This window comes from Pristis pectinata, chromosome 6 (genome assembly GCF_009764475.1).
Source record: "Pristis pectinata isolate sPriPec2 chromosome 6, sPriPec2.1.pri, whole genome shotgun sequence".
Taxonomy (NCBI): Eukaryota; Metazoa; Chordata; class Chondrichthyes; order Rhinopristiformes; family Pristidae; genus Pristis; species Pristis pectinata.
The window spans coordinates 97,877,859-97,894,888 of NC_067410.1; the positions used below are offsets into that span (position 1 = coordinate 97,877,859).

Here is a 17,030-nt window from a genome sequence, read left to right on the forward strand (position 1 = left end):
CAGCTTCACCATAAAAGCAAAAAAATGGTAGAACTTAAGCTCGTTTTCTCACTTCTTCCAAGTGTTGATGTCACATTTATGACTGACCAAATAGGGGTCACATGCTTCCTTCACTGAATGCAATCTGGCACTTTTCATGGTTTTTGTATTATATCAAAAGACTGGACTAATTGAGCTCAATTTTGCCTCTGCCACAGTGAATCATGAACTCTTGACCCTTGGCTGCTGGTTCAGAATCAAAATCCCATTGATATCCTTTTAGGCATTTGTACTCCTAGCTGACAAATGACTTCTACATTACAAAGTAATTGAGGAAATCTGCTCATTTCTAGGAAGAGAAAGGCAAGTAATCTTTGCTTTGGGCTCATCTTAAATTTTGAAAACATACAATCACTGACAATGATAAATACAATCAGCTACAGTAATTAAAAATAGACACCTTTGGAATATTGATCATTTTTTCAGCTCTAAAATTCAAAACCGATTTTTTTTAAAAGAGAACTTTGGGGAAAAACCAGCACTCAAAAATATTCTTAGATACCAATGGAATGAGAGCTGATTGACAGAAAATCTTTTGTAGTACATCAGGCAGCAACATCAGTAAGAGGACTGAAGATGGCCCTTTGTGGAAATGCTTCACAAGAAAATATAGATTACGCCTGCATCTTATTCATTACATATAAGAAAAATTTTTCTTACTCCAGAAATTTCAACGATGACTTGCTCGGTTATGTCTTTTCCTCCAGTAAGTCTTGTTGCACATTGAAGGTAAGTTATTGCTTTTCTTAGGTCTCCTTCTGATACATTGATGAGCATATTGATTGTCTAAAATAGAAGTCAACACAACACATTGAAAGCATTTGCCAGCTCAAATTTACATTCAATACAACCACACCAAGAACAATATCAAGGCAAGCCCATGTAGTGCAGCTTAATGTTTACAGATTTCTTCCAACAGGAAAATACTGCATGCACAACATAATCCCGAAAAGGAATTAATATATCTTGAAATTGCTATTTGCTACAGTAAATGTTAGTATTACAGTCGTAACCTCTTTAATATAAAGCAAAGTTACAATAACATTGGCTTCCAAATCAAAATTTGAATTTGAAATATATTTTACAATCTGGAGTTGTACAAGACCTACTTCATTGCTGCATTGCACATTCTCCTTCTCACAGATGTCACGCAACCTCTTTTCCTGTATACTGTCTGTCAAAGGTTTAAACCGGAATTTGGAACAGCGAGACGTCAATGGTTCAATTATCCTAAAACACAGGAAAAGTTCAGAGTTTCAATCCAGTGACAAATAAATGAAGTGGTTATAAATAAAAGAAGTTTATGCCTTAATTCCACGATTTGCATTGAAACAAAATACAAAAGACAGCATGGCTTTACGCGGGAGAGGTCACGTCTTACAAACTTGATTGAGTTTTTTGAGTTAAGTGACAAAGATTATTGATGACAAAGGGCAGTGGGTACTATCCACATGGAAGATCCCTAATGGCAATCTGATCCAGAAGATTAAGGCACATGGGATCCACAGAGACTTGGTAGAATTTTTTTCCCACCAGAGGATGGCTGGAGTCTGGAACACCGACTTGGGGTGGTGAAGGTAGAGACTCTCACAGCATTTGAGAATTATTTTTCCAAGGACTTCAATATGGAATGATGGAGATATGATTGGACTTCCAGTGAATGGCCTAAACTGGGGGGGGGGGGGAGAGGCTAATTACAACAGTATTAGGCAAGAGGTGGGGAGAGTAGATTGGGAGCAGCTGTTATTGGGCAAGAGATGTTGCAAATCTAGTTGCAAAGAAAAAGGAAGCATGTGTAAGGTTTATGAAGCTGAAATCAGACAGGTCCCTTATGGAATATAAAGGAAGCAGGAAAGAACTTAATATGAAATCGGGAGAGCTAAGAAGGGCCATGAAAAATCCTTGGCAAGTATGATTAAGGACAATTCGGAGGCATTTTATTTATACATTAAAGACAGTAGCTAGGGAGAAGGTAAGATAAAAAGGACAAAGGATGGAATTTATGCCCAGAGCCAGAGGAGCTGGGCAAGGTCATAAATGACTACTTTGTATCGGTATTCGCCAAGGAGAAGGACATGGAGGAGAGTGAGATCAGGGTATGCTGATATTCTAGGGCATGTTGATATGAAGGAGGTGGTGTTGGGTCTCTTGAAGAACGTTGAGCTGAAAAGTCCCCAGGTTCTGATGGGATCTATTTCAGGTTATTGAGGCAAGAAAGGAGATTGCTGTAGCCTTGATGGAAATCTTTGTATCCTTTTTAGCCACAGGTGAGGTTCCAGGGGACTGGAGAATGGTCGACATTGTTCCCTTGTTTAAGGAGGGCAACCAGGACAAACCAAGAAATTTCTAGGGCAGTGAGCCCTACATCAGTGCTGGGAAATTATTGAAGATTCTTAGGGTTTGCATTTACTCACATCAACAGCATCTTCTCAAACCCCCTCTAAACCTTAAACCTATGTCCTCTGGTTATAGATACCCCTGCAAAATAGAAAAGCTTATCAATACCAACCCTATGCTTCTGTCAGAATCCCCCTTCAGCCTTCTCTGCTCAAAGGTAAACACACCCAACTTATCCAGTCTCTTGTTACAGCCAAAATACTCCATCCCACAGCTGAGTACTCCAGCTGTGGCCTGACTATTACTTTATATAGTTGTACCACACTTCTTACTCTTATATTCTGTGCCCAAGTATGCCACATACTTACTCAACTACCCAATCTACCTCTGCTGCTGTCTTCAGGGATCCTTGGGCACGTACAAGTGTACCAAGGTTCCTCTGTTCCTCATTCTGTATACCCTAATCTTAGTCGTCCTCTAAAATGCAACACCTCATATTTTTCAAGATTAAATTTCATCCGTCATCACTCTTGCCCAACTCACCAATATCCTTCTGAAGCCCACCCTCCTCACTATCATCAACACCACCAATTTTTGTGTCGACTGCAAATTTACTAACCATACCTCCTACATTCACATCCAGATGACTTACATATATAATAAGCAGCAAGGGTGCCAGCACTGATCCCTTCAGTAATCCCCTGGGGACAGGCTTCCAATCAAAGAAACAACCCTTGACCCTAACCCTCGACCCTAACCCTCTGTCTCCTATCACCACGCCAACTTGGACCAGTCTCCCACGTGGGACCTTCTTGAAGTCCTTACCAAAGTGCACGTACACTATATCATTCATACCACCCTCATCAGCACACTTGGTCACCTCCTTGAAAAATTCAGTCAAACTATTCAAGGATCTCTCCTGAACAAAGCCATGTTCACGATCCTTGACTCAGTGGCCTGTAGTTATATGTGTGGATTTTCCACATCTTCCCCGTGACCTTGTGGGTTTCTCCCAAATACTCTGGTTTCCTCCTGCATCTCAAAGATATGCTGGCTGTTAGGTCAATTCACAACTGTAAGTTACCCCTCGTATAGGCGGCTAGTAGGAGAATCAGGGGGAGCATTAATGGGTATGTGTGAGAGAATAGGTTACAGGGAAATAGTTCTGATGGGATTGCTCCGAGAGCAGGTATAGACTCAATGGATCAAATGCCCTCTAGGTCAAAGTGATGCACCGACTAAATGACATTGTCACATTCATGACCAAACTTATTTCAGATAATAATATTTTACTCCAAAATAAAGATTCATAGAACTGCAAGTTCAACTTAATTTAGGCCTAAAATTCAAAAACTGATGAATTTTACCTGGTTGAATATCACATTACTTGTCTGCTACATACTAGTGAATGGAAATGGATAATTACAAATCTCCTGGAAGATGCTATAGGTTACAACACCCAACTCTGACCAAGACCCTATTAGTGATGCTACTTATCCAATAATTATCTTTTTCCATTAAACAGCAAGATTGTCAGGAGTAATCCCAGACTAATTCAACACTAGTATTACATTTTGATTATGAAAAAGAAACAAACTCTCTGCTTTCAGAATTAAACGTTTGAGTTCAGTATAACTCCATGTTAGAGTTCTAGCCTACAAAGACAGAAGCAATTACAACAGGAATAGTAAAAAGTATGTTACTCTGCCTGCCACCCCTTTGAGGAGACACTTAGCTATTACGGCTCTCTCACCTGCTGATGTAATTGCAGATGAGACAAAAACGTGTGGTTTTTGACTCCCTTTCCATTGTGCGGCGAAGGGCAGCCTGAGCAGCACTTGTCATGGAGTCAGCTTCGTCCAAGATGATGATCTTAAATGGAGGAGCAGGTTTTCCACTGGAAGAAAAGGCATAAATGGAATGATTAAAAACCTTCAAACTGGGAACACTTTAACAAAAAAAGAGTCAGATTCACAAGGGGAACCATTTTCAGTGGCATAGAAAGCTGTAAAACGATGAGAATAAATGTATGGGATTGATGAATGAGATTGTTTAATTTTCTTTCCCCCACTGAAATAATTGGAAGTTAATTAATCATTTGCATCATGAATGGCAGGTTGTAATTGGCACCTCTGTAGAATGCAACAGAAGACATTAATGCAGCAATATAGAAGACATTATGACATTTAATTGCAAAAGGTTTAGTAAGGAAATGGGTAGTTCACATAGTCCGGGGGGGTGGAAAAGAGTCTAAATAAAATAGAGGAGCAGAGCAATCTAAACAGTAGAGATTTGCAAACCACGTGGAGTAGAGAAAGATCTTTTAATATAAACAAATGAGGGGATAGAAATGAAAATCAAAGGGAGTGCATTAAATTTCTTCATTTGGATGTGTTAGGCACACCTCAGGTCCTCACATTAAGAATGTTGAGGTACTACAAAACATGCAGACAAGATTTGTTAGGATACTAGAACACTAAAACTGAGAGGTTAGGTCAGAAAAGACTGCACAAGCTGAGAATCCTTTCACCAGTAAAAAGGCTAAAGAATCATGTGATAGAAGATGCTAAGATTATGAAAGGGCTTGACAGATTATATCTGGAGATGCTTCCACATGTGGGAGAAACTAAAAAGAGGTCATAATATTGAGGAGTGACTCATATGGCCAATAGGAAATTCAGGCGAAACTTCTTTACCAGGCTTAGTAGGTTGCAGAACCTTAATGTCAGGGAGTAGCTGAGGCAAATGGTCTGGATGCACTTAAGGGAAACCAGATAATCAAGTGAGGGAAAAGCATAGGAGTTTACGCATAGCTTTAGAGAAGAGTGGGGGAGGCTTCTAAGGAACAGGAACCTGATGGGTCTGTTATAATGCTGCAAGTTCAACATAATTTTTTTTTAGAAAACAAAGTAATAAAACTATCTTTTAGAATAAGTCTTCAGTCTTCACAGGAAACTTAGTACTTACTCTGGACGAGATCCTGCTACTGCCAACTGTGCAAAGTTTTTCACCTTTTCTCGCACAACCTGGATACCACGTTCATCGGAAGCATTAAGCTCAAGAACTCTCTTGCGGTACAGTTCTGGTCTGCAAGTGGGATGTGATCAGAATTAATGCTGTGGTCTCCAGGCAGGTGTGATCACATGGGTGACACATCATGCAGGTTATAAACCCACAAAGTGCTTTACGAAATAGAGAGTTGTGCTATTACAAACAGGACAGGACATCAGAGCTATGTGCATTTCAACAATATTATTGACCTCCAATCCAAATGCTTTTTGCTTTATACCCCTTTAAACACCAAATAGCTTAAAAATATAATTCAAAATCAGGGAATAGATTTGGAGAAGTTACTAAAATACCTTGGAATGGAAATACCACAAAGAGATCTATGATCATTTGATAATTTCATACTAACACACATGGTGGATTATTTTTCTATACAATATACAAAAAATGATTAGCAATAATGTCATACTTTATAATAAGAAAATTTAATTATACATAACAAAGAATACCATCTTAAGGCCACTTCCTGATCCAACTTCCCCAAGAAGAATAATATCCTGTATTTACACAAACAACCTTTAAAAAGGGATCATTAACTATTAATTTTAAAAAGTTGATTTTTATTATATTGCTTATGGAGGTGTGACCTAGATGCAACTTTGCTCCAATCAGAAATCCAAAATGTATGTTGTTTATAGTATAACCCTATATAACTGGTAAAATAGGGTTCCCTTATACCATATAGAATCCATATAGAACTTGTGGAAAGAGAAGAAAAACAGTTTCAAGTCTATGGCCTTTCACCAAACCTGGGAAACATTAGAAATAAAACAGGTTTTAGGATGTAGAAAAAGGTAATTTCAGATTCTTATTCTCCTATTTACACTTTCTCAGACCAAACATTCGTCAACATTATCACCTTGTACTTTCATCCTTTTTGTCATTTAATCATCCCTGCCTCCTTTTAGAATACAGAACAGCACAGCACAGCAACAGGCCCTTCGGTCCATGATGTTATGCTGAACTAATTAAGCTAATGAGGTCTAATTACACTAATCCCTTCTGCCTGCACATGGTCCATATCCCTCCATTCTCTGCATTAATGTGCCTATCTAAGAGTCTCTTAATGCCTCTATCGTATCTCCCTCCACCACCATCCCTGGCAGTCATCCCAGGCACCCACCAATCTCTGTGTGAAAAAAACTTGCCCTGAACATCTCCTTTGAACTTTCCCCCTCTCACCCTAAATGTATGCCCTCTAGTATTAGAGATTTCAACCCTGGGGAAAAGATACCAGTTTACTCTACCTATTCCTCTCATTACCTTATAAACTTCTATCAGGTCCGACTCAGCCTCCGATGTTCCGGAGAAAACAACCCTAGTTTGTCCAATCTCTCCTTATAGCACATGCCCTCTAATCCAGGCAGCATCCTGGTAAATGTCTTCTGCACCCTCTCCAAAGCCACCACATCCTTCCTGTAATGAGGCGACCAGAATTGAACGTCTAACCAGAGTTTTATAAAGCTGCAGCATAACCTCCTGAATCTTGAACTCAAAGCCTCAACTAATAAAGGCAAGCATGGCACACGCCTTCTTTACCATCCCCTCAACTTGTGAGGCCACTTTCAGTGAGCCATTGACTTGGACTCCAAGATCCCTCTATAAATCAACTCTGTTAAGGGTCCTTAACCATGTACTTTCCCTTTACATTAGACCTCCCAAAGTGCAACACCTCACACTTGCCTGGATTAAACTCCATCTGCCATTTCTCTGCCCATATCTGCAATTGATCTATATCCCACTGTATCCTTTGGCAATCTTCTACGCTATCCACAATGCCACCAATCTTCATGTCATCTGCAAATTTACTAGCCCGCCCGTCCACGTTTTCATCCAAGTCATTTATACAAACAGCAGAGGTCCCACTACGGATCCCTGCAGAATACCACTAGTCACGGACCACCAACCAGAGTAAGACCCATCAAGCACTACCCTCTGTCTTCTATTGGCAAGCTAATTCAGAATCTAAACAGCCAAGTCACCGTGAATTCCATGCACCTTAACCTTACCATCACGAGCCTCCCATGAAGGACCTTTTCTCTCCTCCATGCCCCTTTCTCTGCATCTCAAAACTTCTTCTAACTTTTTCCAGTTATGATGAAAGGTCATCAGCTCAAAACATTAACTGCTTCTCTCTCCACAGATGTTGCTTGACCTGCTGGGCACTTCTAGCATTTTCTGGTTTTACCTCTACAATGCTCAACTCTTTCTTTTAAATCTAATAAGATGCATGTTATCTTACCCAAAGAGTTCTCTTGCTGCAGCTAATATCGTAGAAGTTTTCCCTGTCCCAGGAGGTCCGTAAAAAAGCAGGTTGGGAAGCTGCAAAAAAAAAATTCAAACAAAAGTATTTTCAGATTGGGTGGCCACTGCACTCGGTTATCCTTTTACCTTAGATTATCCTTTTCCCTTAGATGTGTATTCTGCTCTATGTCCACTTACAATTTACTGAGGACTTTCAGATTAAACCCTAGGAGGGACTGGGCTAATTTTACATAAACGGATACACGCCAATTGGTCTGGGAATTGCTAATAGCATTTTATATAGCACTGAGTTACTCAGAAGTGTGGCCCAAGGATCAGATAGCACAACAGAGAAAAAGGCTATTTGGCCAAAACAGTCCTTTAGTGCAATTTTACATTAACATTAATGGAGAAGGATGAAAATGAGGGAGAACACCAAAGTTCAGGTGACCACATTTTTGACTTTAAATACACTTAAGTAATCTAAATAATTACTTTTGTGTTTTCTGTTTCATAGAACTTTACAGCACAGTACAGGCCCTTTGGCCCACAATGTTGTGCCGACATTTTATCCTGCTCTAAGATCTATCTAACCCTTCCCTCCCACATAGCCCCCCATTTCTCTATCATTCATGTGTCTATCTAAGAGTCTCTTAAATGTCCCTAATGTATCTGCCCCCACAACCTCTGCCAGCAGTGCGTTCCATGCACCCACCACTCCCTGTGTAAAAAACTTATCCCTGACATCTCCCTTATACCTTCCTCCAATCACCTTAAAATTATGCCCCCTCATGTTAGCCATTGTCGCCCTGGGAAAAAGTCTCTAACTGTCCACTCGATCTATGCCTCTTACCATCTTGTACACCTGTATCAGCCTTCCTGTAAGAACTTAAGTTTCAATGAGATGTTTCTTTTAAATTTTGTTTATACAATCTCTACACCTTAAAAAAAAAGTTGATTTAGACCCTCACAAACATTCAAACTGATAGTTTATTAAGCACAAGAGTAGAGGTAGGTGCTTAACTGAGTGTTAAAGCAATACAGGGGAAAGACTTGCTCAGATCCTGTTCCGTAATGTTAATTATGCCTCGAAGACCCTGAAATGTACACCAACCAACTAGGTGCAAGTTCCACGGAAAAAGTTGCCATCTAAAGATCCACATAATCTAAATGCAGATCCAGTGCTTTCTGGAAAACATCAGGCCACTATTTAAGATTTTATCTTGAAACAGTTCCCATAGATTTAAGGAGCTTATGCAACTAAAAACATAATAGTGATATGAGTGGGTTAATATTCCCATCTACCAAGGTGTTGAAATATAAATGAACACTATTTCTGTAGCTGAACTATAAATGCCACTCACATCTGCTCCTTCGAGGGACTTCTTTAGCACGGACACAACTTCCTCCTGAAACGCAACTTCAGCCACACACTTTGGCCGACTGTATGCAAAAGACAAGATTACCAAGACAAACTTTAGGGGGAAATTGTAGTATGAACACATATACGTTGCATTCCACCTCCAGCAAAACGAAAAGCAAGCACTGGAAATCCAAAACAAAGAACAAAGTGCTGGAAACACTTAGCAGCTCAGACAGAAAATGTGGAAAGAGAAACAATTAATGTTTCAAGTTGAAAACCCTTTGCCAAAACTGCAAAACTGATAAAGTTAGATTTAAGTTGCAGAGAAGGGTGGATACTACTAGAGGAATACCTGTGATGAGGCAGGGCCAGGTCAAAGAGGTTAATGGGGTCAGTTAGATGGTGATTATGCTTCTTTATCTGTGTTGTGTGCTGCTAACAGCAGGACTGTGGGACATGACAAGTAGGATCAACTGATCATCCTTCCCAATTTCTGCCAATTCCAACAAGACTCCATCATCAGAGGCACCTCCCCCTCCCTTTTCATTACTTCAGAAGCATCGCTCCCTTTGTGACTCCCTGATCCGCTCCCTGCCTTATGGGACCTTCACATGCAATCACAGGAGATGCAACACCTGTCCTTTTACCTCTTCCCCTCCACCATCCAGAGACCTAAATATTCTTTCCAGGAGAAACAAAAGATTCTCTTGCAATTTTTCCATTTGATGGTTACCTCTACATTGGAGAAGTCAAACACAGATTGGGTGAGTGCTTTGTGAAACACCTGCATTCAGTCCATAGGAGTGACCCTGAGCTTCCTGTCGCTTGCCACTTTAATTCTCCACCCCAGTCCCACTCTGATCTTTCTGAGACTTCCTGCACTGTTAGAACGTAAGCTTGAAGAACACCACCTCATTTTCCATCTGTGTACGCTGCAGCCTTCTGAACTCAGTATTGAACTTTATAAATTCAAGTAACTCCTTCCTTTGCCAGTATCAGAATTGGCCATTTCTGCTGCTAGTCATTCATCTGTGACGTTGGCTCTGTTTTCCTTTCTCCATTAGTACAGTCTGATCTGTTTTCTAAACAAAAAATTCCCTCTTTCCTAGTTCTGACAAAGGGTCTTTAACCTGAAATGTTAATTCTGTTTCCCTTTCCACAGATGCCATTAAACTGCTGAGTATTTCCAGTACATTCTGTTTTGTTTCATATATAAACTGCACCTGTCTTGATGCAACGAAGATTAAAACCGTGAATAAGCAGACGGGTTTTGCAAGTATTGAAGGCTGCCATGTGTCCAAACACCATTTCCTCCTCAAGTGACCTCTGCAACAGTTAAACTACTGAATTTTGTGGGGCCGTGTTCAGATATTAGTAAGGTAAAGAATCCCTGAGGGCTGGAAGTGGGGTGCAGGAAGGAAGATGTTTCATGGATATAGTGGAGAGTTAACAATTGGGAAGTCAATATTTTTAAAAGAGAGTCATAATTATATATTTGGTGTTTCAGTCAGTGGCTTTAGATAAGGCTTCAATGTTATGATTTTCAGAATATATCTTTTGACATGGATTAGCCCTCAAGGAATTTCTCTCATACAATGTACAGCACAGCCCCACTTACACAACCAGAAACATTTTTACTGCAGGGCAATGGAAAATGTTAAAAAATGCAAACAATGGGATGTGTTTACATTCCTGATAAATTTCCTTATGAAAGCAGGTTGAGGGAACTTGACCTTTTCTCCTTGGAGTGACGGAGGATGAGGGGGACCTGATAGAGGTATATAAGATGATGAGAGGCATTGATCAGGTAGATAGAAGCTTTTTCCCAGGGCTGAAATGGTTGCCACAAGAGGACATATGTTTAAGGTGCTGGGGAGTAAGTACAGAGGAGATGTCAGGGGTAAGTTTTTTTACTCAGAGAATGGTGAGTGCATGGAATGGGCTGCTGGCAACTGTGGTGGAGGCGGATACAATAGGGTCTTTCAAGAGACTTTTGGATAGGTACATGGAGCTGAGAAAAATAGAGGGCTATAGGTAAGCCTAGTAATGTCTAAGGTAGGGACATGTTTGGCACAGCTTTGTGGGCTGAAGGGCCTGAATTGTGCTGTAGGTTTTCTATGCTCTATCATCTTCCATAAAGCAAGTTCCTAATATCTCCATGTTTTCTTCACAATTTACAGAGCGGAAACCAGGATGACTAGAGTGAAGGTAGGACCGATCAGGGATAAAAGAGGAAACGTGCCCGGAGTCAGAAGAGATAGGAGAGGTCCTTAATGAATACTTTCATTCAGTATTCACCAGTGAAAGACACCTTGATGTTTGTGAGGATGGCGTACAACAGGCTGATACACTAGGGCATGTCAACGTGAGGAAAGAGGACGTGCTGGAACTTTTGAAAAACATTAAGATAGATAAGTCACTGGGATCAGACAGGATATATCCAAGGTTATTACAGGAAGAGACTGCTGCGTCTTTGGCGATGATCGTTGTGTCCTCACTGGCCACAGTAGTGCCAGATGACTGGAGGGTGGCAAATGTTGTTCCTTTGTTCAAGAAAGGAAGTAGGGATAACCCTGGGAATTACAGACCAATGAGTCTTACTTCAGTGGTGGGCAAATTACTGGAGAAGATTCTTAGAGACAGGATTTATGAGCATTTGGAGAAGCATAGGTTGATTAGGGACAGTCAGCATGGCTTTGTAAGGGGCAGGTTGTGCCTCATGAGCCTGATTGAATTCTTTGAAGATGTGACAAAGCACATTGATGAAGATAAAGCAATGGATATTGTGTACATGGATTTTAGTAAGGTGTTTGATAAGGTTCCTCATGGAAGGCTCACTCAGAAAGTCAGGAGGCATGGGATCCAGGGAAACTTGGCTGTGTGGATTCAGAATTGCCTCGCCCATAGAAGACAGAGGGTCGTGGTAGATGGAGCATATTCTGCCTGGAGGTCGATGACCAGTGGTATCCCACAGGGATCTGTTCTGGGACTCCTGCTTTGTGATTTTTGTAAATGACTTGGATGAGGGTGCGGAAGGGTGGGTAAGTTTGCTGATGATACAAAGGTTGGTGGTGTTGTGGATAGTATAGAAGGTTGCTGTAGATTACAACAGGACATTGATAGGATGCAGGGCTCGGCTGAGAAGTGGCAGATGGAGTTCAACCCGGAAAAGTTAGATAAAAGTGATACACTTTCAAAGATAGAATTTGAAGGCAGAATACAAGGTTAACGGCAGGACTCTTAGCAGTGTGGAGGAACAGAGGGATTTTGGGGTCAATGTCCATAGATCTCTCAAGGTTGCCGCGCAGATTGATAGGATTGTTAAGATGGCATATGATGAGTTGGCCTTCAATAGTTGGGGTATTGAGTTCAAGAGCCACGAGGTAATGTTACAGCTCTATAGAACTCTGGTTAGACCACTCTTGGAGTATTGTGCTCAGTTCTGGATGCCTCATTATAGGAAGGATGTGGAAGCTTTAGAGAGGGTGCAGAGGAGATTTACAAGGATGTGGCCTGGATTGCGAGCATGTCTCATGAAGATAAGTTGAGCTTTTCTCTTTGGAGCAAAGGAGGATGAGAGGTGACCTGATAGAGGTGTACAAGATGATAAGAGGCATAGATCGAGTGGACAGTCAGAGACCTTTTTCCCAGGGCGAAAATAGCTAACACGAGGGGACGTAATTTTAAGGTGATTGAAGCAAGGTATGGGGGGTTGTCAGAGGTAAGTTTTTTTTTTACAGAGAGTGGTGGGTGCGTGGAACACACTGGCAGCAGAAGTGGTGGGGACAGATACATTAGGGACATTTAAGAGATTCTTAGATAGACACATGAATGATAGAAAAATGGGGAGCTATGTGGGAGGGAAGGGTTAGATAGATCTTAGAGTAGGATAAAATGTTGGCACAACATTGTGGGCCGAAGGGCCTGTACTGTGTTGTGTTGTTCTCCAAATGTTTTTGTACAATATGTGACAAAGTATAACTGGACAAGAAAATTATGTTCAAAGACCTCTACTTGCTCCCTAATTGCTGCAGTAGCACACAGAAAAAAACATGAGAACTTGCAATGGCTTGCTGTAGCAAAAGTCTACTGTCCAATGGTTTAATTTATGGTGTATTATGTGGAAAACCAGGAAATCCTTAAGAACTCTGCCTAGAAAAGTTGCACAGGCAAGCAGTGTGCGTTCACTAGTTTCCCCTCCAGGCAATGAAAAGAAAGTTAGCATTACACATCCATCACCCTTGTGCTTGACCTACAGCGGGTCCCAGTTAATCAATGACTCAATTTTAGAATTTCCATCTTCATTTTCAAATTACTCCACCATCTTACCCATCAGATTCATACAGCACTGAAACAGGGTCTTTACCCCACCTTGTCAATGCTGACCATTGTACTTATCTATAATAACCCCATCTACCCACATTTGGTTCACACCTTTCTATGCGTTGGTGATTCAAATGCTCATCTGGATACTTCTTCGAGTGTTGTGAGAGTACCTTCGTCCACCATCTCCTCCCTCATCCCCTCCGTAATCTTCTTCCAGCCCTTTGCACACCTGATTGCTCCAATTGGCAATATCCTAAACCGCAGAAATGTAACACCCCCACCACCCACCCACTAAACCTACCACTTTGACCAGCCTTTTGGTCATCAGCAGTAATATTTCACGAATAGTAATCTGGTGAAACACGTTGGGATGTTCTTATCACATTTCAGGTGGTATGTAAATGGAAGTTATTAGCAGTCAGCTCTGGGGGCGGGGGGGGGTGTGGGGAGTGAGTGGGAAGAAACATGCATGATTATAAATACCATAAAGTCTTTATTTTTATTACTACAGGTTCTCCTGACGTTACTTGCAGGGTTCCATTCCTGTGAACTGCTTGTAACCTGGACAGTTTGCAGATCAGAAGTGCGGCCATGAACAGAGTTCCCACCCGACACAAGACACCTACAGCCCCACAGCAGCCTGCAAATCCATACACCGGTCTCACAAATGCTTATTTGTACGTGTACGCTGTACACAAGTCGGGTGTTTATAAGTTGTGGAGGACCTGTATTTAGAACTATGAGGGAAAGGGGCACTCGCTGCCGTGGGGAAACGGTACATAAACCATCATCTGGGGTCAGTTTCTTACTATTTTTCCACCCATGGAACCGATTTTTGCTTCTTGCCCTCGCCACTGGTTCCTGCTGCACTTTTTTCTTTTGTTGGTTTTGTGCCAATCGCACCGGCTCCTTTTAGAAAGGCTTGCATCTTTCACCTTTAAGCAAAAATTACAAAGATTTAAATTTCTCTTCTTCAAAGAAATTCAAGAGGCAAAAAGAAAAGCAACAACACAACTGATGGGAACAACACTGAAAATAGAGGCTGTTAACATCAATACATAACAAATCTGGTCTCAATTCAGTAAGATATCAATACAGATTAATGATCCCTCTGCACTCTTCGAACAAGACTATAGATGCTCATCTATGGCCCCGGCCTCATTCAACACCATCAGAAACTGATTAACTGGTTAGTCAGTTGTTGCTGTGCACAAATTGGCTGCTGTATTTTCCTATAAAACTGTAATTATACTTCAGATTAATGAACAAGAAAGTTTGTGGAGGTGCCCATGGGCAAGAAAAGTCTGTTTTTCTTCTGGCAAATGATGCACGTTACATTTTGCAAAATATTTCAGATTTTCCCATTTCTACATTTCCTTCTATTGCTCTGATTTCCAAACTGAATGCCCCTTACCAACACGATTTGAAATCAAACAGTTGGGACGTCCAGCACTGCAATTTGTAGGACAATTCACCTTTTTGTCTGCCATGAAAGAGTATGGTAGTACAATAGGCATCCATCTAAATTTCTAGTGATGTGAACTTATAAACTACAGGATACCGGTTTAAATCTCAATATGATGGCTTTAAGAATTTGAAACAAGTAAATAAAATTGTTAAAAGAATCAAAAACCTTTATATAGTAATTTTAACATTCTGAAAATTCCGAAGTACTCTAAGCAGTCAAGTAGGAAACACAAAAGTCAATCTGTGCACTGTAAAGTCCCACACAGCAACTGTATAAAGACCAGATGAATCAGGTCCATTTTTAAAACAAAATATTGAATATTGGCTGCTCTACTTTGGAACAGGGTGATGAGATTGTGCTTCTGAGAGGATAGAGGAGAATTTGCTTTAACATCACATGTGAAATACATAACCTTCACACTGTGATGAATGTTGCATTTTTGGCGAATGAGTCTTGAATCCCCCAAATTGAGTCAAAGGGATAAATGTTCCACCAGAGAGTCTCAGCAGACAATACAAGAGTGACCAGAAAATCTAACTGTCTGAAAGGGTCAGGTGGTTCCTTAATCTGTTTTAAAGAACAGAACAATGTTCTTCACTGGCCAAAATGTACCAGCAGCCCAACATCAATGCAATTCACTCCTAGATTGCCAGGCCAGGTCAGAGGCCAGTTATGCAAATGAAGCAATCCTGGGAATAAACATGATTTAGGTAGTTTTTCTATATGGTAAGTCCAGGAAACATCTAGAAATATGTTGCGGAGGCAGTGTATGGTGATACTCTCTATAGCTTCAAGATAAACTGCGGATGGATTTTTTTCAAAAACACATTTTGTTTGCGAATGACTAATGAGAACTAAATAATAAATACTACCATTCCCAGCAGCACCCACAATCCAGGAATTATTTAACAAAGTGATTCCTAATTCCTACAGTATCCACTGATGAGCCCTAGCAACTGCAGACTGTTCCACATAAATCAACCAACCAACCACCAAACCAAGACCACAAAACAACAGAAAATGCTGGAAATACTCAGTAGGTTAGACAGCATCTACAGAAAGAGAAACAAAGTCAACGTTTCAGGTCAAAGACACTTCTTTAAAGTCTTGCCTGACTGAGTGTTTCCAGCATTTTCAGTTTTGTTTCAAATTTTCAGCATCTGCAGTTTTTTTTGGACTTCCAACTAACTGTACACTCTGCCCGATGCCAATAACTGTACAGCCAGCCAGAGCATCCAATAACCCTTGATCCCATAAACTACAGTGTGTCCCAATCCCAACCCTCATATCCACTGGCGACCTGACCCCAGTAACTACTGTACCAGCCAGAGCATCCACTGAACCTGGACCTTCAACTACAATACCTCCCACTCCCAACCCTCACATCCACTGGTGCCCTGAACCCAGTAAATACACAATGAGCCCCACTTTTACAGCTGCCCGACCCCAGTAACTGTACTGTCTAGCTAAAGCATCCCCTGACCCCATAAACAACACCATGTGCTCCAACCAGGAACCCAATCCCCCCCAGTAACCACCACCCCTGAGCACCCCTTACCCCAGTAACCACCACCCCAGGCACCCCATGCCACCAGTGACCACCCCCAGGAACCACACCTCCCACCCTGAAGCATCCAGTTTCTCCAGTAATCACTCTTCCTCCCCGACTATTCAGGGCGCCCAGCACCCACCCCTCCCCAGCACCCAGTGCCCCCAGTACCCACCCCAGCACCCAGTGCCCCAGTACCCACCCCTCCACCCAGTGCCCCCAGTGCCCCACCCCTCCCCAGCACCCAGTGCCCCCAGTACCCACCCCTCCCCCCAGCACCCCAGGTACCCACCCCTCCCCCAGCACCCCCAGAAACCCACCCCTCCCCCCAGCACCCAGTGCCCCCAGTACCCCACCACCCTCCCCCACAGCACCCCCAGAACCCACCCCTCCCCCCAGCACCCAGTGCCCCCAGTACCCACCCCTCCCACCATCCGGCAGAAGACGGGTGACCAATCGACCAACCTGCCTCGGGCCCGGGGCGGTGAGCGGGCCGGACTGTGGCCGCGGGGCGGGTGATGGGCCGGGGTCCCAGCCGCTCCGCTCCGGCCTCCCGACCGTTCACCGGGGCTGAGGAGGCGCCGGCAAACTCCCGCCAACCGGCTGAACCCCCGCCGCGTATTTCCGTTTCCGTG

At 42.1% G+C, this 17,030-nt stretch overlaps 1 protein-coding gene across 2 annotated transcripts in view; it reads right to left on the reverse strand.

Moving 5' to 3' along the window:
* Positions 1–17,030, reverse strand: part of rfc4 (replication factor C (activator 1) 4) — a 21,587-nt gene extending 4,557 nt beyond the window's left edge. Inside the window, exons 1-8 of one of the 2 annotated variants that reach the window (XM_052018235.1) lie at positions 16,865–17,030; positions 14,188–14,313; positions 9,054–9,132; positions 7,688–7,767; positions 5,344–5,463; positions 4,130–4,273; positions 1,149–1,269; positions 700–825 (exon numbers count right to left, since the gene is read on the reverse strand). In XM_052018235.1, the coding sequence (XP_051874195.1) occupies positions 700–825; positions 1,149–1,269; positions 4,130–4,273; positions 5,344–5,463; positions 7,688–7,767; positions 9,054–9,132; positions 14,188–14,306 (789 nt within the window). In that variant the 5' untranslated portion in view covers positions 14,307–14,313; positions 16,865–17,030. Of the gene's footprint in view, positions 1–699; positions 826–1,148; positions 1,270–4,129; positions 4,274–5,343; positions 5,464–7,687; positions 7,768–9,053; positions 9,133–14,187; positions 14,314–16,860 lie in introns of both variants that reach the window. The other variant, XM_052018234.1, reaches the window with a different exon arrangement.